The sequence below is a fragment of the Conger conger genome, chromosome 2, assembly GCF_963514075.1.
Source record: "Conger conger chromosome 2, fConCon1.1, whole genome shotgun sequence".
NCBI lineage: Eukaryota > Metazoa > Chordata > Actinopteri > Anguilliformes > Congridae > Conger > Conger conger.
The window spans coordinates 15,347,908-15,368,833 of record NC_083761.1 but is presented as its reverse complement, the minus strand read 5'-3'; the positions used below and the strand labels follow the sequence as shown (position 1 = coordinate 15,368,833).

General features: G+C 41.2%; 2 protein-coding genes across 3 annotated transcripts; both read left to right on the top strand.

Moving 5' to 3' along the window:
- Nucleotides 1-88: 88 nt before the first annotated feature.
- Nucleotides 89-10,689, top strand: kif11 (kinesin family member 11). Of its 2 annotated transcripts, none has more exons than XM_061231397.1 (23): nucleotides 89-233; nucleotides 465-538; nucleotides 849-981; nucleotides 2,035-2,132; nucleotides 2,219-2,297; nucleotides 2,509-2,694; nucleotides 3,276-3,400; nucleotides 3,492-3,582; nucleotides 4,232-4,474; nucleotides 4,588-4,683; nucleotides 4,894-4,982; nucleotides 5,095-5,182; nucleotides 5,572-5,760; nucleotides 6,429-6,636; nucleotides 6,766-6,938; nucleotides 7,308-7,433; nucleotides 7,734-7,892; nucleotides 7,982-8,121; nucleotides 8,756-9,035; nucleotides 9,241-9,463; nucleotides 9,923-10,074; nucleotides 10,194-10,304; nucleotides 10,431-10,689. In XM_061231397.1, exons 2-23 carry the CDS (start codon nucleotides 471-473, stop codon nucleotides 10,539-10,541), a joined length of 3,168 nt encoding a protein of 1,055 aa, XP_061087381.1. In that variant the 5' UTR covers nucleotides 89-233; nucleotides 465-470; the 3' UTR covers nucleotides 10,542-10,689. The 2 variants fall into 2 exon arrangements, with proteins under 2 accessions (XP_061087381.1, XP_061087380.1); XM_061231396.1 differs by having other exon boundaries at nucleotides 9,923-10,101.
- Nucleotides 10,690-16,450: 5,761 nt separating this feature from the next.
- Nucleotides 16,451-20,926, top strand: hhex (hematopoietically expressed homeobox). The gene is made up of 4 exons (XM_061231745.1): nucleotides 16,451-17,009; nucleotides 19,361-19,539; nucleotides 19,858-19,908; nucleotides 20,312-20,926. Exons 1-4 carry the CDS (start codon nucleotides 16,652-16,654, stop codon nucleotides 20,549-20,551), a joined length of 828 nt encoding a protein of 275 aa, XP_061087729.1. The 5' UTR covers nucleotides 16,451-16,651; the 3' UTR covers nucleotides 20,552-20,926.

Here is a 20,926-nt window from a genome sequence, read left to right as displayed (position 1 = left end):
CCAATGAAATTGCTTATCAGGTATTCATGCCTGTGGATTGGCTAGATACCCAAGAGTAGCAATATTCAAAGTCTAGTCAACTGCAGCGGATAAAGACTGTAGCGGAGAAAGACAGGCGGAATCTGAAATATCAGTGAAGTGTTGGTTTTAAAGTTTTAATTGATTCGTTTGAAGTAAGTTTTACGTGTGGTATACTTTAAAGACGGATTTACGTGGGAATATCCGGATACAAGGTAATGTTGATGATATAGCGAGAATGTGAAAGATAGATCTTTAAAATCTGCCCGCCTTGTTAACGCCAAATTAAATATTTAGCTAACGCGCTAGCTAACGTAAGCCTAGGATAGCTCTAGTTAACGTGAATATTTTTTTCAAAGAAGAAACGTTCAAAATTTCTGAAATTAGCAACCGAAACAAAATAATCGGTTTGATATTAAAACCATTATTATTTGTCGATTACATAGGCGAAGATGTCTTCATCTTTCAACGTCAAAAAGGAAGAAAAGGGAAGGAACATCCAAGTTGTTGTACGATGCAGGTGGGTTCTTTTGTTTATAAGGTCATTTACGTTAGCTATGTATACATGTAGCTAGTATTGTTATTATAACGTTAATGATGATATTGGCTCATTCTTACCTGTATACTTACACCCTGGATTCCTTGTAAAGTCGACGGTCTATCTAGCAGCATAAAACTATGTCGTAGCTGGGTTTATTTTATTGCCGCCGTTGCATCGTTGTACCATCGGTGCTGCATTGTATTTAGCGATTTGTTAGCTAACAGTTCGCTCACCTAGGTTATGACCTAAGGTTAGCTAACCCAAATTACATATTCGATTTTTGTTGCAGACCTTTCAACACAGCAGAGCGCAAACCCGGGTCCCATTCTGTAGTGGAATGCGACAACGCTAGAAGAGAGCTAAATGTGCGTACTGGGGGCATTGGTGATAAATCTGCCCGGAAGACCTACACCTTCGATATGGTAAGCTGCAAGTTACTAAACTCTAGTACGATGGGGCGGGGGAATAACTATTGTACTCGGTCGATAACTTGCCGCAGATTCTAGGAAAGGGTTGCCAGAATCTGATATATCTGATATATGTCCAAATATATCAGGACAAAATATTATTGCAACAACACTTTGAAAGATGAAAGATGCTGGAAGATAACAAGAGTTCATGCTTTAGTGCTCGCACACACACACACCGTTCCCATGAAGTAACGTTAGGGTTCTCTTATAATGAGGGCAGATGCTGGTTGGGTAAGGCACCACAGTTTCCCATGTTGAATTGTTTACAAAAAAATCGACAAATTGGAGACGTCTGAAAATATAAGAAAAATAAGTTAAAGAAAGTCTTCATTCATGCCACCTTGTTCCCTGTACGATATTTTTTAGCAGAATCCTACTTGTGAACTGTCACTAGTCTGAGCACTGTAGTCTGCATGAGCTGAAACGTTTGTCCTACTCTTGTCTAGCACCTTATGTGCACTTTTAGTTTTTGCACAATGTTTGTTTTACTATTAAACTACTTATGTTAATCTTTTTTGCAATTTTAGAGTGTGCAAAAATGCACTGTGAAATCCAATCCCCTCTGCTTCTTTCCTTTCTCTTTTTTTCTTTCCAGTTATTTCTTTTAATGCAAATATGACTTGAATTCTATCTTCTAGTCTTCCTTCTCCAAAATAATTTGGGCCACTTCATGTGCCTGTATGCAATTTATTCCACCTCTTTCAGAATCCATTGGTCATATTTTTCTTAACTAAAATTAGAGTATTAATTTTACCTGACTGATAAAATTCCAGTGAATATGGGATGTGCGTTCTTTGTCATGCATTAGTCTCTTGCATATATGGGGCCGTGCAGCAATAATCCCCAATATGCAATATAGTGTTTGATTAGATGCAGTTCACAGAGTTGTTACAGAGGTTGCATATTATAACTGACACGCACACCCAGGATAGCTATCAGCATCATGCAAATAATTGAGTTTAGTTCTGTGTATACTAACTCAGGCTGTTTGTGAATTTAATTTAGGTTTTTGGACCATCGGCCAAGCAAATCGAGGTGTACAGGAGTGTGGTCTGTCCCATTTTGGATGAAGTGATCATGGGATATAACTGCACTGTTTTTGCGTAAGTATTGGTTTATCCAGGGAAAGTAACAGTTTTAGTAGCCATTTCGGTTCATCGTTTGATTTTTATAACCTTTTAATTTACAGATATGGACAGACTGGCACAGGAAAAACCTTCACAATGGAGGGCGAGAGGTCAGCAAATGAGGAATTTACATGGGAAGCGGTAACTAACTTTTCCTGGTATTCTGTAAACATTTTTCCATGAAAATGTATCTTGCTATGTAATTAAAATCAACTTCCTAATTTTACTTTTCATTTTAAAAAAAAAAAAAAGAAAAGAAAAAAAAAAGTATTGCATTGGTGCATTAATAAAATTAGATTTGCTATTCAGCACAGATGTTTTGTGTCATTCCATATGTGACATTTTTCTCCAGGACCCCCTAGCTGGCATCATTCCTCGAACACTCCACCAGATCTTTGAGAAGCTTTCGAACAATGGGACCGAGTTTTCAGTCAAGGTTTCTTTGCTGGAGATTTACAATGAGGAGCTCTTTGATCTTCTCAGCCCTTCCCCTGATGTGACCGAGAGGCTCCAAATGTTTGATGATCCTCGTAACAAGGTAAGGGAAATGCTGCTCTGTCATCTCCTTCTTTTTAAATGGTCTTGCATCTCCATTTCACTTCATTTATTCCTATTCAAAATCACCTGGTGGAAATTAATTGAATGTTAATCTGTTTGGTCACTTGATGGCGAGCAGGCCCGGTCCTGCTAACATGCTTTTGCAATACATTTTGTGCGTCATTGTTAAAGGTACAATAGTTAAGGTTTGTGTTAAAACATTGTGACAAGACCATTGTAAATCCCTTCCTATCATTGAAAATATGCAGTTGACTGCTCGACACTCTGTACCAAAACATTGTATAACTGTTCAATAATTCAAGCTCATTGGTTGAAAATTGGTTCTAATTGTTACAGCTAATGGTGTTTAAACCTCAGCAAGTTTACAGAGAAGGGGGAGGGATAAACGGTGTTGTGGTTTGAAGGTGTTTGTTGCTACTATTCCTCTCTTGACCATTAGAAGTCCGAAATTACCTATTGTACCTTTAACATGTAACCATTTGCATACACGCACAATTGTTGTACTGTGCAATTAATACAGTGCCATTTTAAATTCCTGTCTTCCCTGCTTCACTTTGTCAGCGCGGGGTCATCATCAAGGGCCTGGAAGAAATTACAGTGCACAACAAAGACGAAGTTTACCAGATTCTGGAGCGCGGGTCAGCCAAGAGGAAAACCGCGTCCACCCTGATGAATGCGTACTCCAGGTGAAGGCACACTACTGCCACATTCTAACCGTACAGCCTTCAGCCAACAAGCTCCACCCCCCAGTGGCTCACAGTTTCTCCTGTGTTTCAGCCGCTCCCACTCCGTGTTCTCCGTCACCATTCACATGAAGGAGACCACCATCGACGGGGAAGAGCTGGTCAAGATCGGGAAGCTCAATTTGGTAAACCTTAAAAATATTCCACTGAATTTTTGGAGTTTGAGTTGCCAATGCGCTTTAGTTTTGAATTCCTGTAATTAACCCTATCAGTCCCAAGGCTGCCGTATGGCACTCTTGGCCTTTTTAACCTTTTCAACCAATCAAATTGACTGCTATACTATTGTTCTGGTATTGGTGGAGCCACTTCATATTGAGCTTGGGACTGAAAGAGTTAAAGGGCTTTTTCGCATGTATACTCTTGTGTAAATGTGGAGAAGGGGTAGGGTGGTAGGAATTAAGTGGTTTTATTGAGACTATCCACCCATGAATAAGGTGCCTTGACCTTTTCCATCCCAAGCCCAATATATGTGGCTCCACCAAAATCCCAAGGGGTTTCTGCTCTGGTTGAGAGAATTGGGAATTTAGTAGCGTTTTAATAGAGGCTCAAATCAATTGTATATCAGTTTGGTTGAAAAGGTGCAGGGTTGAGTGTCATATGGCACTCTTGGGACTGAAAGGGTGAAGTGAATCGGTTAACTGAAATTTCTAGCTGTGCAAGTGATTGTTTGGTAAGATGAAGTCACCCTGCATTAAGTTATCTGCTAAGCGAATGCCCTGCTGATTAACATTCTCTGGTCTCTTATGTGCGTACGGCTTGCTGTCCATCCCCCAGGTGGATCTTGCTGGCAGCGAGAACATCGGTCGTTCGGGGGCTGTGGACAAACGGGCGCGTGAAGCCGGCAACATCAATCAGTCGCTGCTGACCCTGGGGCGGGTGATCACCGCCCTGGTGGAGAGGGCCCCTCACGTGCCCTACCGGGAGTCCAAACTCACCCGCATCCTCCAGGACTCCCTCGGAGGCCGCACCAAAACGTCCATCATCGCCACCATCTCGCCCGCCTCCATTAACCTCGAGGTCTGGTTACGCTGCTTTTGCCGTTCAGTCAAACCGAGGCAGTTTAAAGAGCTTGAGCTTGAATAGTGTCTTTTGGAAGACTGACTTTTATTTATTTTCCTCCCTCCAAACAGGAAACGTTAAGCACCCTGGAATATGCCAATAGAGCGAAGAACATTATGAATAAGCCTGAAGTCAATCAGAAACTGACAAAGAGGGCCCTCATCAAGGTATGCATCCTCTGTCAGAAGGATGGGCTTTTATTTGATCTCTAAAACTATTATAATCTAAAGTATTGTGGAGAGGATGACACAACTCTGTCTGCCATACTTCCTACCGCCATTATGAAATGTGCATCAACAGTTTATGTATCTGGTTACTGAATGCTTTTGATCGTTCCCCCTGTTAACTGAAAAGCGCAATTTGTTTCTACTTGCCAGGAATACACTGAGGAAATTGAACGTCTGAAACGGGACCTGGCTGCCTCTCGGGATAAGAATGGAGTGTATCTGTCGTCTGAGAACTTTGAGTACGCGTCTCTCGCGCACAGATGTGCAAACGGTCAAATTAATCTCATTTGAGGTGGCAGGGAGTTCACACCTGAGGGGTTAGTGATGGTTGGGTTTTTCTGTTTCATTCAGCTCGATGAACGGCAAAATAGCAGTACAGGAGGAGCAGATCGGGGAGTTCACTGAGAAGATTTCCGCTCTGGATGAAGAGCTCAAGAGGGTACGTTTATCTTCAATGAGTCTTTAAAAGCAGAAATGCAGGGGAACCCAACACTGGTGAATGTGCAGAGATCGTTTGGTGAGATGAAGTCACCCTGCATTAAGTTCTGCTGAGCGAATGTCCTGCTCATTAACATTCTCAATGGTCTCTTGCATGCTGCCTCTTACCAATTTCTTTGAATTTTGTGGTAACACTTTACAATAAGGTTTCATAAATTGGCTTGAAGTAATAGTAGTTATTAACTATTACTGAGAAGTTGATCTGTACAGCTCTGTTAATGTATTTGTACCCTGCCAATTCATGAACCTTATTGTAAAATGTATCCAATTTTGTTTTTGGTTGGGGACTAAATGTCACTGTCTTCTCTCTCCCTCTCTTGCTCTTTTCAGCTGACGGAGCTGTTCTCTGACAGCAAGCGGGAGCTGGAGCAGTGTTCAAACAGCCTGAATGACGTGAAGCTGCAGCTGGACGAGGCGCAGACAGACCTGCAGGACACCAAACAGAGGCTGAGCGTGGAGCAGTTCGTCGTTTCTGAGCTGGAGACTACGGAGGAGAAACTGTTCAGCACTGCAGAAAAGGTCAGGTTGCCTCACAACGCCACCGCACTGTTGTGAAAGAACTAACTGCATTCACCCAACGTGATCGTTTTGTGTCACTTTTGCTGCCCCCTACCGGTCATCAGGGGTAATGTAAAATGGAAGCTGGTTTAATGGGGTTAATGTGCCGAGCTGGTATGTGTTTCTGTGAGATTGCCAATGACACAGATATTATTTCACTCTACTTTTGCTGTAACTGAAGTATTGGTTAGTCCCAGGATGGTCAGGGATGAAGTTAAGAGGATCAAATTATTCAAATACTGTGTTTTAAAAATATATATATGTTAAGACTGGGATGAGGGTGAACTCCTGAAATTCTTGGGAATGGCCACATGCTTTAAGGCTCAAAATTTGAAAACATGATTTGGAGAGATTTCAAAGTCTTGGATGCGATGACCCTACCATAGTTACCTCACTGAACTGAGACTGCCATATTATGTGCTATCTGCCTGTGTGGAATTTTGCAAATGATGTTGCAAGGTGTAACCACAAAATCGAAACTAGCATTTAATGTTTTTTATTTATTTATTTATGTATTTTTTATTTAATTTTTTTTCAGGAAAAAATTAAAGGTACTGACTTATTAAAAACTGACTTTTGGTGTCAACCCCACCGTTAACGGTTATGAAATTGATTTCTGTCCTCTTTAGTTGTTGACTACGGCTGACGTCAGCACCAGAGACGTCTCCGGTCTGCATGAAAAGCTGGACCGAAAGAAAGCGGTGGATGAACACAATGCTCAAATGCAGAAGGGCTTTGGAAATCAGATGGACACCATCTTTAACCAAATGCAGACGTCCGTCAACGAACAGCGTGCCAAACACCAGGACGTGTTCGGCTTCTACAAAAGCTCAGTGGGTGAGTGTGCAGAAATGTTTCTGCATTTGAGTCGGCATGGGAAGACAGAATCTGTAGGGAAAAGGTTTGATTGTGAGCTCTGCTGTGAGTATTAATGCGTCCTTGGTCGCTTGTTCCCCCCTCCTCCAGCCTCCCTCCTGGATGTCAGCGCTACGGCTTTCAGTGAAGCGACGTCGACCGTCACCACGTCTTTTAAAAGCATCGGAGATCTTGTGGGCGCCAGCGTGACCAAGTGCGTGGTTGAGATGGAGGAGCAGGAGTCTCTGTGCCAGGAGGGAAAGGATCGCATGAAGCACATTTTGGTAAACTCTTGATTCATGACTGCAGAGGAAAGGAGAAATTTCACCATCCCATAGGTTGTTTCCGTCCAGTAATTTGTGACTGAAGTTTAAAATCCCTCAAGCCATACAAATGGCTTGCATTTTGACCATGTTCTCGAGGCGATTTATTTTAGAAATGTTGTGGTTTTGGTGAAATACTTGAAACGTGTGTGAATAAATAACCCCTAGATTTATTTATTTAAACCTGTACAGGTCAGCCTTTTACAAAAAAGATTTTAAAAAATCATTTTGTGCTTAATTTATTCTTTTTTTTAAAATTTATTTTAACAATATTTGAGGTAAAGGTAAAAGTTCTGGCCCTAATTCCGTGTTTTGATTTTACCGTGACAGGAGGAGCACAGGCATGAAATGGAAGAGGGGATATTTGCAGTAATCCTGCCGAGCCTCACCGCTCTTATGGAGATGCATGAGGCACTGAAGCGCTCGCTGCAGGATCACTCTGCTGTAGCAGAAAAGGTAAAGCGTTTCATGAGACCCAGGTGGAACGGGTGTTTCATTCGGTTTAATAATCCTGGAATCCAAAGATTCAGTGACGGGGGATCGTGTCCTTAGTTTAGGGGTGGAAGAGTGGACTGCTTTCTACTAAGGAAGGTCACTGCATGATTTTGTCTTCCAAATTTGGGGTAAAATGTGGTGTCGTCTTTAGCTATAGGTGGAAGAGGACTGCTTTCTACCAAGGAAGGTCTCTGCTGTGATTGCATGATTTTGGGGATTTGGGGTACAATACGGGGCCTAAAAGAAGTTGCTTGTCCTCAGATGGAGAGCATGAAACGGGAGATGAGCTCGTTCTTCACGGATCACACACAAGCTCTGGCCAGACTGCGCGGCACAGCGGACGCTGGATTCAGCTCTCTGCTGGCAGAGAACGAGAAGCTGAAGCAGAAGATGAGCTCCACGGGCAAGAAGCACGAGGCGGTCGGTATCCCCTTTTCAGCGCGGTAGACAGACCCGTCTTTCATATTCCTGTCATTCTGAATGTGGGTTTGTTTTGCGTCTCTGAACAGAGTGTGGCGCAGGTGATTTCGTGCCTGCAGAACCAGTTGAGCCTCTTGGCTTTGGAGACCAAAACTGACCTCGGCGAGCTCCTGGCCCAGTCCGAGGCAGTGCAGGGGCCTGTGGCGTCTCTTCAGAAGGACATTCAAACGTAAGTGTCTTCAGAAAGGCCTCCCCCCTGTCTCACGCTTCTGACTGATGTGTGGAATAGTCATCCAGTGATCACTGTCTTTTTGTAGGCCAACCATAGTTTTCCACCATTGGTTCCCTCTGTTTGGGGGGGGAGGGTTCCCTCATAGGGATTCAGATTTCTGCAGAATATAAGGTCTGGTTGTACGCTTAACGTTAAATTGCATCCATTAATATCTCAACTCAATATCTCAACTGTGTAGTTCTAAGTTAATTGCTAACTAGTTGCTACATTGAAATCGCAAAAATATTGTATTTCGCCGGCCACCACAAGTTTTGATACCAGCGAGCTTGCAGGCGCATTAGTTGTAGATTCAATATAGCATCTTGTTAGAAACGTCTCTTTTTAAAGCACATAACCGCTTCGAAACTCACGGTTGAGACATTAATGGGTGTAACTTGCCCCATAGAACAAAACCTGCAGCATATGTTAACCAGACCTTGTATTTGGCAGAAATCTAAATCACTGGGAAATCGGCCAAGGAAACCCATGGCTGAAAGATGCTAACTCCTGTAGCCACAAACTGTAGCACCCTATTCAGCGGTGGGAATGAGACCACAGGACCATTGAAGCATGACTTGTCTTCCCTCGGCAGGCAATGTACGGCAGCGGAGAAGGGCGCGGTCGCCCAGCGGGGCCATGCGGACGCAGCCTCAGACAGCCTGGCAGCTGACCTGCGCCGGGCAGCCGAGGAGGCCGAGCAGACCCTGGAGGAGTGCTCCGGCCAGCACGGGTACCTGAAGACCGCCGTCACCCGGCTGGGCCAGCAGAGCCTGGTCTGGTGCGACACGGCCCAGGCCACCGCCGCCTCCCTGGCTGAAGAGCAGCTCTCCAAGATGGCCTCCTGCAAGACCTCCGCTCAGGCTCTGCAGAAGGTAACGGTCCTGTTTTAACTAAGCGTGGGGGTAGAGAGATAGGGCAGATTGTAGAAGAGAGGAGTGGGAATTGGGTGGGGAAAGGGAGGCTCCTTAACGATAGCAAAATAAGATTTTCGTTTTTTTTTAAATGTATATCGTCAAAACCCTGTCCCTCGTTTTCTCCTAAATTCCTTAAACGTTGCTCCTGCGTTTCCCGGTGCAGGACGTGGAGGCGGGGTGTGAGGGCGCAGCCCGGGGGGCCAGCGAGCAGCTGAAACTGCAGCAGAGCGCGGTTCAGGAAACGCTGGAGGTGCTGGAGAAGCAGATCAGCTCCGACGAGGCCGCGCTCCAGCTCTACTCCGCCGAGCTGGCCAGCCACCCCTGCAGAGGCCTCTCCAAGGTCCGCGCCTTCCTCCACGAGGAGCTCGCGCACGACGTGCCCACAGGTACCGGCAGCGCGGCCTATGTCTTCTACTTTGTCGTGTTGACAATTCTTTTAATGGTATGTCGACTCGTTTATTTTAACCTCCTAAGACCTGGCGTACACATGCGTGGACTCCACATTTTGGGCTGTACAACCATAATACTTCATTCTTAAGACCGAGAGTCCACATATGTGGACATCATTTTTCTCAAAAACTACATCATGTCAAAAGATGATGCTTAGTTTTTATATTTTTCAGGTCCCAATAAGCCCAAATGGCAAAGAGAAATTAAAAATGCATACCAAAAAAGAGTGCGGGTCTTAGAAGGTTAAGAATTTGTCAAATCAGTCCAACCAAAAAAGCCGGACAGTCTCCCCCAGACCGCCGTCCACAGCTTGCGGTTTTTATGAACGCACCCGTGTGCCGGGTCGAACTCTCTTCCTAGGGTTTGCTACCTCTCCTTTGTTTTCTTTTTTTTAGGCAGAACCCCGCAGCGCAAAGACTACGTCTACCCCAGGACGCTGGCCAGAAGCCGGAGGAGAGAGGAGCTGCTGGAGAGCTTCAGCAAGCAGCAGGAGCTTCAGGCTGCTCAGTCTCTGTGCGAGGCTGTGCAAGAGGAGCAGGTTGATGAGGTACGGCGAGAAGAGCAGATGGAGGAGGTACGATTGTCTCAGACGGGCTCTCGGAAACGTTTCACTTCGGTCCACAGGGAAGCTAACGGTACTTCTCTGGGTGGCTTGTGTTCCTGCAGGACTCCCTACAGGAGGAGGTTAGCAGTTGCAACGACACCACCATCCCTGAACTGTCGTACGTTGACGAGAACGTCATGTGCTACGAAAGTCAGAGGGGCCCCTTCTTCAAGGTAAGAGTTGTTTGGCTGTGTGTGTGTTTTGTGTAAAGAAAACCTCCTGTATGTGCAAGCAGTCGAAGGGAATGGTACCATTAAGCCTGTGCGTCACTTGACATTCTGTTTTTCTTCTGTGTCAAGCGCAAGAGAGGTGGCAAGAAGGACAAGTCTTCTCTCGACCACTCCAAGACGACCGAAAACGAGCGGGAATCTCCCGTGCGATCCAAGCTGCCTCTCCGGGTCCAAAATTAGTCCTTTTTATATGTGTCTGTTCTATCCTGTCTTTTTTTCCTTCAATCATAATATTTTAAAGTTTCCTTTGTGTAAATGGATTTTTAACGTCCCATTTTTATTTGGTTTTTTTTTTAAGTGTTCTAATAAATGCAGTGATTTCCCCTTTCTCTTTGTGCTTTTATTTTGTTTTTATCCTATTTTATTTTCTTCACAAACGCTGGTGTGTGTCTAATTTTATCCTGAAAGGGCCAGGGTGGGTGCTGGTTTTTGTTTTAGCTCAGCGCAACCACACCTGATTCTGCTCATCAATCTTGATTGACGACAATGATTAGTTAATTAGTTGAATCCTGTGTTGTTGCGCTGGGCTAAAACAAAAACCTGCATCCAGCCCTTTTCAGAGAAGATTGGATACCCCTGGTCTAAAGAAACTGCACTTAAATCCAAAGCAGTTTGTACAGCTCTGTGCATGCATGTGCAGGGTTTTTCTTGCATAGTAAATTCTTCGGCAGCCACCAAATTGGAAAATCATGACCAAGATGAGAATTGTTTACATTATTAGATGGAATAATTTTCTGTTGTATGCAAGGAAGCACTGGTATGATAAGTCTTTGGTAAAAGAAACATGGACACATCCCAGTCCTTGCATAGGTGCTGGACTTCTAGGTAAATTCACATGTTAACCGAATACTTTATCTGATCAAGAACTTCAGGGTTGGAACCTTGTACATGGCTCAATAAATGTGTGCAAGGAAAAGTACTGTGGCGGGTTTTCCTTTTTACATATGTAAGGTCTTTTATTCACCCTGTCTTCACCTTTCTGGCTTCCTTTGCTTGCCTCCCATGATGGGTGGAGTGAGGAGCAAGTAAAGGTGAAGGTGAAAAGCGATTGGAATGAGCCCCAGCTCTGTGCTGACCTCACTCAAATTCTCCCCTTTCCCTTCATTCCTGGGGCTCATTCCAATTGCTTTATTTTATTTTTCTTTATTATACTTTTTTTTTTTTTTTTTTTTTTTCTCTACTCCCAGCTCCACCCATCAGGAGAGGCTAGGAAAAGTGGCAAGAAAAACAAAAACAAAAAAACTGCGAAATCAAGTAAATGTGAATTAGGCAAATTAAATGTGAATGTCCTTGCTCCTTCAAATGTCAGTTTGAAGCCACGTCAGTTACTCGCATGCCAGATGGGGAGAGGTGGATCCACAGTTTGATCATTTATATCTCAGGCTTTTAAAAAAAACAAAAAACATATATATACGCTTTCACAAAGGATGCACTGATGTTTTCTTGCTCAAAGAAACAATTGGAAGTTCCTAACTTCTAATACTAGCTCCTAGAAGGAACATTTCTATGTCCTTAAGGATGGCAGTTTCTGGGTCAGGAGCAAGTAAAAGATAAACGGAGGGAAAATAAGCGTTTGGAATACCCACCCAGTTCTAATCTCTCCCACTATATAGACCAGTGACAGGCAGCTTGAGTCCTGCAGGGGGGCTTTGTGTATGGAGGACTGAAATCTTCCCTCAATCACAGACAGGGTTCAGATGGTTCAAATGTGGAAATAAATCGTATTTGCTGTTACTAAAGACTGTCCCCTTCTCCATCTCAATTCCCATCTACCCTATATTCCCCCCCAAAAAAACTGAGTTCATGAATATGCATTTTATCAAATCAATTTTCTAAATTAGAATTAGAATTGTTTTTGTATTTATTTATTTTTTTGAGGGGGGGGGGGGTTAAGCCAAACCCTACAGCTCTTGTGAATTGACTTATGGCTTTCAAATCAGGATTACAATTAAGTGCTGTCTGGCACAACTTTGCAACTCTACCAAGGTCCATATAAAGCAAAAACTTAAAGTAAAACTCTACAGCTGAGCAGTAAAATGCATTTATTATAAAACTTCAAAGAGTTCAGCACCTGGCACCCTTTTTCAGGGCAGGATGCAAGAGACCACAATTCACATACCTGTGAGTGTCAATTAATCACAGTGACCACTTTCTGCTGTGAAGTAGCTGCAATGTGATGTAATAGAACGACTTGCTACAGGAAAACTGTTGAACAAATAAGGTGACAACATTCCAGAAGATATTTTTACAGCTTGTGAGAAGAGAATGAATGTCTCAAAAATTAGTGAATTAATCTTTCTCTATTCCTATGAAAGAACAGAGTTTAGATGTTCGGTTAAAATGTCTGGCTATAGGATTTCATCCCCATGTTTAATTGCACTCATATTCTGCAATAAGATCTTTTAAAGCAGTGGTTCCCAAACTCAGTCTTGGGGCCCCTGTGTATGCTGGTTTTTGTTCCAACCACAATTGCAATCCCACAATTGCAAAGTTTAACAAACTGTTAAATTCTTATTTTTTCTTATTTGTGTTCCATGGGCAGAGGGATTATTTACCCTCTTAAGCACACATTTTCTCAGACATAGCTATGCATGCCATGAAGAATAAAACTAATGTTTTATTGTGCTATATTGCAAACACTTACATAAAAAGAGATCACATTTTTCTATCCAATGTTAGACTGAGGTGAGGTTAAACAATGGGCTCAAATAGGTTGTTGAACACCTATTTGGTTGAAATGTATCAATACAATGCAGGTTTGGGTCATTATAATTTGCTTTGTTTTTAAAATTTTTATCATCTTCCACATGGTTAGTTTTAGTAGCCAGGTGTCCACAATTTCACCAATTAGGAGCCTATTGATTCACCTCAGACTTTGGTTTGATAAGTTAAAAGTAAGTTGCCTTTTTATGGAATTGCTTGCTATATAGCACAATATGAAGATGGGAACTGTATTATTTGTGGCCATGTCTGACATAACGTGGTTCAAGAGGGTAAAACAAAAACCAGCATACACAGGGCTCCCCCAGGACCGAATTTGGGAACCACTGCTTTAAAGGATGCTCAGTCTCACCCATGTACGTTATGCTTGTTATCAGCATATAACTGGTATCATAAGTAGACTAGGCCTACTTTTCAAAAAATTATTATTCATTTCTGCCTTAAGTGGGAGGTGTCAGGTCATCTTTTTCAGACTTGTGTCGGCACTTCACTCCCGTTTTAATATTTAACCACATCACATTTGAAAAGGTTTTATTAACTTTGTAGAAAAAAATGACTCGCTAGAGGGCGCATATGCATTTGCTGTCCGTCTAGGCATAATAAATAAACTTGTATGGGAACAGCTTGAAGGTGAGTGAAGTTCATATTGAAATATTTCGTTCGAAGAAGGCATAGACATATGTTTTGATGTTCTTACGCAACAATACGCGTCATACTGTTCTGCCTGGGTTGATGGCTTCATCTGGGTGATGTATCGACCACTGACATGAATTGACACTTCATGTTTCGACCTGTCAATTTCTGACTAGGTGTAAGCCTACTGTTATAGTACTGTCATTTTTCTACAGCGCAAGGCCCTGCTCATTAGCATACGAACTGGATAAAACGTGATTTTGCTACCTGCTATCGCGGTTGTCCCTCCCTTCCAGACCCGAAGACCTACTGTGTGTAAACTTGCCTAGCCTATAGCCTATTGAAGGCTATGGAGAGGACCTTATTGTCTACGTAAACCATAAGATGAAAGAAAGAAAAAACGTGCATGACAACAACTATGTTCACTCGTAAATTTAATTGTCAGAGTTGTTGCGAAATAATCCAGTTTACAAGACGTTATTCAACGTAGTCTCGCAAAACGTCTCATCTATTGTTCCACTTCATGCTATTTGAGTGGAGAATGTATATTCTAACCCGTGCCTATAGTTAATTAAAAGATTAGTAAATGCCTCCCACCAACAGACTATTCTGATAACCCCGTTGAGCACTCTCCCTTGTTTAAAATGGGCCTATGCTAGGCTATAGCTCAATCTAAGCAGTTTATTTCACCAAGTGGCGATGCGATGGATTGGATGTAGCCTGTTATCTTTAAAAAAATAAATAATTCTTATTATTTGTATTGTTAGTCAATCACAAGGCACGCCAGCTTATTGAATCTCGTCCATTATGGCACTCGTTAGGCCTACTAAATTGTAGCATCAATAAAGTGCCTTTTTCAACTCAAAGGGGAAATTGCGAACAATCACATATTCAAAGCAAGGATATTCGGGGGGATGCGAAACTTAATTCTGGGAGCTTGTGGGCCGTCTAATGTTTAAATGTGCCATGCTTACAGAATTGGAACTACGGCGCCAACAATCACCCATCAAGACCTCGATAACAGCATTGGATTTTGCGATAACTAATCTGCTTTTCATATGGGTCGTCTCTGCACAGCAGTCTAGATGCCAATGGAGTGCAGTCCAATCAATTAGCGCTAGGCTAATGATTGTCAAACTCCAAATATTATCCATTTACCGATTGTCTTTCATGTGAACTACTTTTCAGTCTTTTATCCCCAATGTTACGATAATTATTTATTATTATCTTTGACGACGATTGTAAAGTGACCGATGTAACGTTTAAACGTTTAATGCGGTGGTAACATTTTGTAAGGTTTGAATTATATCGATAGTTTCTAGATGGGTATATATAGCCGAGGCGGCGCGTGCGTATGTGTGTTTCTTTTAATTCATTTTAGAAAGATTTTTATTTTAAAATGTTCTTAAACAATCACTATAGGCTATATATGCATTGTGCCATCGGTTAAAATGTGAAACTGAACTGTTTTATTTTGGATAAATATGTTTATTCTGCAATGGACTGAACGTTTAAAGTTTTTATTAGGCTGCGTCTACGTAGCAAATCGTGCATGAATGTTTATTTTAGTCTGTCAAGATCAATAGCATGTGAATTCAATTAATCAGCGAATTATTTGCAACCTGCGGCCAGGAACGATTGTAATGACAATGCAGTAATTGACTTGACAAAAAATGTAACTGAGTCAATCATGGGCTATATCGTTGCATTTGTCGTATATACATTTGCAGTTAACTTTAGTGATAACATCCTAATTTTCTTGAGGTAATCCAGTTAGTCCTCTTCTACCACTACACCCATATAATGGTATAATGGACATTTCCCTTTGTAACTGGGATAAATACTTGTCTTGGTCTATCTTTCTTGTATTAGTACTATTACGGAACAAGATGGGGTACAATTACATACAATCACAATTCGATAAAAGGGACAACTAAAAATACATTTAAATGAGCTACTCAATCAGATCTTGGACTATGCCTATCTAGAAACTAATAATTGTCTATGATGGGCGTAACAGTTTCAGTCCCAATTATTATGACGTTTGCTTTAAAATGTTTATAGGCATGACTTCTGTAGGCTAACTCATAATATTAGGCTATAATAATAATAATAATAATAATAATAATAATAATAATAATAGGCTAATAATACTACGGATGTTATTATTTGCTAATAGTCTACTGGGTCAGGCCTGTATACTTTTTATTTAGGTAAAATCTCAAACGCTTTACAGTAATTCCAGCTATGTAATTAAAACAATTGAGTCTTTTTTTTTTCAAGACAATCTGTAGCTTCACTATATTAAGAGTCGGACGTCTATAGTTGTACAGTAATGATTTTTGAACTGTTTTTTGGAGAGTATGGATGGCATGATATAAACAACTGCACACAACGCCTATTAGCTTTTATCCTACCTTCTTATTGGTATAGGAGTGTTAATGCAGCCGTCCTTGTTTCGGCTTCTAGTTCTCGATCAGGCTTTACCCACACTGCGCCAGAACGTCTTGTGCTACGCGTTGACCTGGATCGGAATAACTTACTATATCACTTGCTTATATGGTATATTTGCCTATATTCCAGCTGTTATGCTGGTTAAATCTATAGCCTATTTAAAGAGAAGTGAAAAGGCGTTCGTTTTTCTGGTTACCATGCCATTAATTCAATGTGGTAGATGTGATCCTGTTGTAAAATGCATATCTTTCGCGATAGCCAATCAGAATCTATGCTTACCTGCAGGAAGTTGGCCTGCTCTTATCTCCTCCCTCTCAATACTTAGATAGCGACCAAACTGGTACAAGTTTTGCCAACAAGCCTTCAGTAACCGATGGAGAAAGGAACACCCTGTAATTCTTCATACGTTTAGTAGTTGATGAGCTACAGGATCGTTGTTAATCTTTTTTACGCTTTAAATTGGATAGTGGCAGTTTTTAGTCATGCAATACCAGCACCCTGTGTCTTCAGCCATGAGTGTTCCTCTTTATGCACCGACCCCACTTCAGCCCGTCCATCCAACTCCGTTCTACATTGAAGATATCCTGGGCAGAAATGTGACTCCGACGTCTTCTGCAGTCGTCCCGACTCCAACTCTACCGTCCCCAAATTCGTCCTTCACGAGTTTGGTACCCCCTTACAGAACTCCCATCTATGAGCCAACGCCGATTCATCCAGCATTCTCGCACCATGCAGCACTGACAGCTACATACGGCTCTAGCGCTTTTGGTAATTCAATGTACCCATTTCACCGCGCGGTCGGGGAATACGCCCATGCACTGATCAGGCATGATCATCTTGGTAAGTAGCTGGTTTAATTAAATGGCATATAAAATGCACATATAGCCTACCTACTGTGTCAGCAAATGGGAGACTGGACATGCGTGGTGTTTTTTTTAGGTTAAATACAAAGGTACTATGTTCTGACGTCTATTGTAAAACATGACTGTGCAAAGTAGCTACCGCAAAACATTTTTAAATACTTTTATGCGGCCACAGCCTATAGGCCATTTGCAGGCCGAACTATTTACTGAGGTCTGTAACGCCTTGGCTGCTGCGCGTCTTTCATTCACAACAGTTCTGTAAAGTAATGGGGTGGCAAGACATTAGCCAGCCTTCAGTTGTCGTCTCCGAGTTTCTAACTTCAGAATACATTTAGTTTCTCAAGAGTTGAAGTCGCAGTGGTTTATATATATATCGGTCACTATGTAGCAAACGATGTTGTGTGTTACCCGATATTTAAAGTAGCATAACTTCCATTTGGGGCATGGCATTATTATGTTATTTAAGATGTCGTTTCGTTCAAACTGATTCCTATTTCCTAATTGAATTATTGTGGAGAATTGTGGAAAATGTGCTATAGCATATGTTATCTGTGACATAAAGTGACGAAACAGTCTATTTGCCAGGGATGAGCATATATTATTTCACCTTTATCTGAACATATCAGTTAGCCTACGATTTCATGTCATGGACGTAATGGGATATACAATTCTGGAAAAAATAAGAGACCACATAATGTTCACAGTTTATGGTTTTCCTGTTCTTTCATGAGCTATTGGCCACATTTGATTTCAATTACAAACCAAAGCATTGTCATTCAGAACAATTATTTTGGGAAAATTACTACTGGTTACAATTCTAAAAATTCAATGCTAACAATAGAAATTGAAACGCCTTCGCTTAAGAATGCTCCAGCAATCAATATTTGTTGGAAATATGAGGTGGTCTCAATGTCTTTCCAGAGCTGTTCAACAAACAGCTTCAAATTCCAGTTTAGCAACAAACTCGGCTGCTTCAATGGGCAAAATATTCAGGCCTACAATATTCATCTGGAGGAGAATGTTATTATTGCATCCGAGTAGCCTGCCGTTTGAAATGTGTTTCAAACAAGGAAAGGCCCAACACTTTTAACAAGAGTTTCCACATTTTAATACTTTCAACAAACTGCTATATTGTTTTTATGATATTAATCATTTAGTACCTTATTTCTGTACACATGGACAGTTTTCCTCGTGTGAGCCATTCAGGGCCATGGGGCCAGATAGCGCGACCTTGAGCCCTATTTATTTATTTTGTTTATTTATTTTAAAACAACCTATTGGTCGCGCAAACAAGTCAAGTCCACCAAATACAATACACCCAGTCACTTGTGTTGGCAATGACGTGCTGGTCCGCAGTTAACAGCCTGTGTTCAGCCAGCCCTGACCCTTTTCCGTTCATACAGGAAATCTTGAGCTCTCGATAGGAGTAAATCTGGTTTCAGAAGCTGTTAAATGTTTTCCTGGCTACCTCAAGCTGGCTCTTCCCCGGGAGTCGTGCACGATGCTGATTATTTTATCGACATCCTCAATACAGACATATTCAGGAAACACTCGACTTCTGATAGCCGGGATCCGTTTTTCTGATATTGTTCATTTCCTCTGAGTGGGATGTGACTTTATGGCAGCTAAAATAACTGGTTGCTTCCTATTTTTCGAAACCGCACAGTAAACGAAGCATGAACTGACGCAATTAACCGAAGTGGTACTTTTTTTCAACAGAAAATGTAGTCTACTACAAAGCCTATGTTTATTGTAGCCTAATGGTTTTCATGGACTTTTTAAATGTTTTCTTTTTTTAAAGGACAGTTAAACAGACAGATATATAATATATAGATATATAATATAAAGGTAGGTTTAGAAAATATAGGCAATCAGTGCTTGTTCTCATATTTTTCATCAATTAATACACAAGGATTTTAAAATTTCTTCATTAAAAGACAATAAAGCTAAACGAATAAATAAACCTCAGTGTCCTACGGTTATTGTGATAATAGAACGACGGATGTTAAAGTCACACAGAAGATAAACCAACAGGAAACACATTGACGGAAATTTTGCCATAGTTTTGTTGAAGGCCGGCTGAGGTTGAACGGATGTTGGTTGCAGGGCAGCGAATGGACTCAAAATGTCTCATATTTATCCACACGTAACTTAATCTCTCATTCATGTGTCATTTATTCCCTTTAAAGCCTTGTTTTCTTTAGAATTGATTGATGAATGTTGGAACTGTCACCGTTTTTTCCTATCCCTACTAGGCTAGGCTATATGTTAATATGTATGTAATATATGTTATCTAATTTGTTTTTTGTTTTGTTTTTGTCTTGAAAGGTAAACCACTTTTATGGACCCCATTTATTCAAAGGCCCCTGCACAAAAGAAAGGGTGGCCAAGTAAGATTCTCCAACGACCAGACAGTTGAATTGGAAAAGAAGTTTGAGACGCAGAAATATCTCTCACCGCCAGAACGGAAAAGATTGGCTAAGCTGTTACAACTAAGCGAAAGACAGGTAAACCCATGTGGTTCGCAGGAAAATAATTGCAAGAAAGAATAAATGCCTCGGAATGTTATGTCAATGTTATGCTCAATAACCTTACAAAACATTTAAATGTAAACTATTATAAGATGCATTCAACATAATAAAATGTAATTCTGTTGAAAAAGTCATACAATAACCTATAGCCTACTAGGCAATTTGTTGGGAATAATAATGAAAATGTTTACACATTTGCCAGATTAAAATTTGGATAATTTTTACAGTTTATTCATTCTTATTCATCCAGTTCAAAACAATATGAAACTAATATGTGTTTTCGCACGATTATAGGTGAAGACTTGGTTCCAAAACCGGAGAGCGAAGTGGCGACGACTCAAACAGGTAAATTAATAAAGGATATTTCGTTTTTGACTGTATTATTTTGCGGTTTCTTCATTTACTTTAACCCTTTTCTTTGTCAAATGCAACATGGCGTTTGTCAATATAATGACCAAATGGTTATTGGTATATGCAACATGTCTGATCACAAACCAGGTTTCTTTAACTTTGAAAGAAAAAAAAAAGTTTTTGTAAATGGAATAGAAAATATCAACATAAATTCTGGTTGGCTTGCTTAAAAAGCTGTTTGAAAACTATGAATGGTATTTTTTAATATCTCTGAACCTATTTTTTCATAATACGTGTATTAATGTACAATGCTTGAAGAAGCTCAAGCGTTTTGGTGATATTGCTTGTGCACTTAACTGTATGTTGTGTGTGTGCGCGCGTTTGTGTCCACCCACAGGAAAACCCACAAGGTGTAAAGCGAGAATTGGAAGGCGAAAACGCCGAAGTAAATTGCGAGGCGAGGCAGGAACTGGGTATCACTGCCAACCAGAGAAGCACAGAAATTGCAAACAGTCGGTCGCAGTGTTCCTCTTCTCCGGTATCGCAGGAAGAAATTGAGTCAGACATTTCGGACGATTCGGATCAAGAGCTGGACATTGAAGACGACATTGATGCGTCTTTAAATGCGCAAATATGAGAAAGGACTGACTGGGGGAATAGGAGATTTCCGCCTCCTGACCATTCCCCCTAAACTACATATCACTTATAAATAAATTGTGCTTCAAAATTAAGTTTGTACATATGTGTGTATATTTCGTAGAGACGATGTTGTTGTTAATGTAAGTTAAGAATATATCTTAGGCCTATGGTATTTTGGGGTTTAAAATAAACAAAATGTATGCATGGGGTCGGGGGTGTGGTCACGGCAGTGAAACCTTTTCCAAATTTTAAAGAGCCCGGCTTGATTATTCACTAATTGGGCCTACTGCTTTAGTGGGGAATATTTTTCACGTTCTTTAAATTGCCGTTTTTGTGTTTGTGATTTTTAAATAAAAAATACTCTTGTGATAGA

Coding starts and splice junctions, on each gene's coding strand:
- hhex (XM_061231745.1), top strand. CDS start 16,652: ATGCAATACCAGCACCCTGTGTCTTCAGCCATGAGTGTTCCTCTTTAT. Junction 17,010..19,360: donor GATCAGGCATGATCATCTTG/GTAAGTAGCTGG, acceptor TTGTCTTGAAAG/GTAAACCACTTTTATGGACC. Junction 19,540..19,857: donor TACAACTAAGCGAAAGACAG/GTAAACCCATGT, acceptor GCACGATTATAG/GTGAAGACTTGGTTCCAAAA.
- kif11 (XM_061231396.1), top strand. CDS start 471: ATGTCTTCATCTTTCAACGTCAAAAAGGAAGAAAAGGGAAGGAACATC. Junction 3,583..4,231: donor AGATCGGGAAGCTCAATTTG/GTAAACCTTAAA, acceptor TCCATCCCCCAG/GTGGATCTTGCTGGCAGCGA. Junction 5,761..6,428: donor TGTTCAGCACTGCAGAAAAG/GTCAGGTTGCCT, acceptor TGTCCTCTTTAG/TTGTTGACTACGGCTGACGT.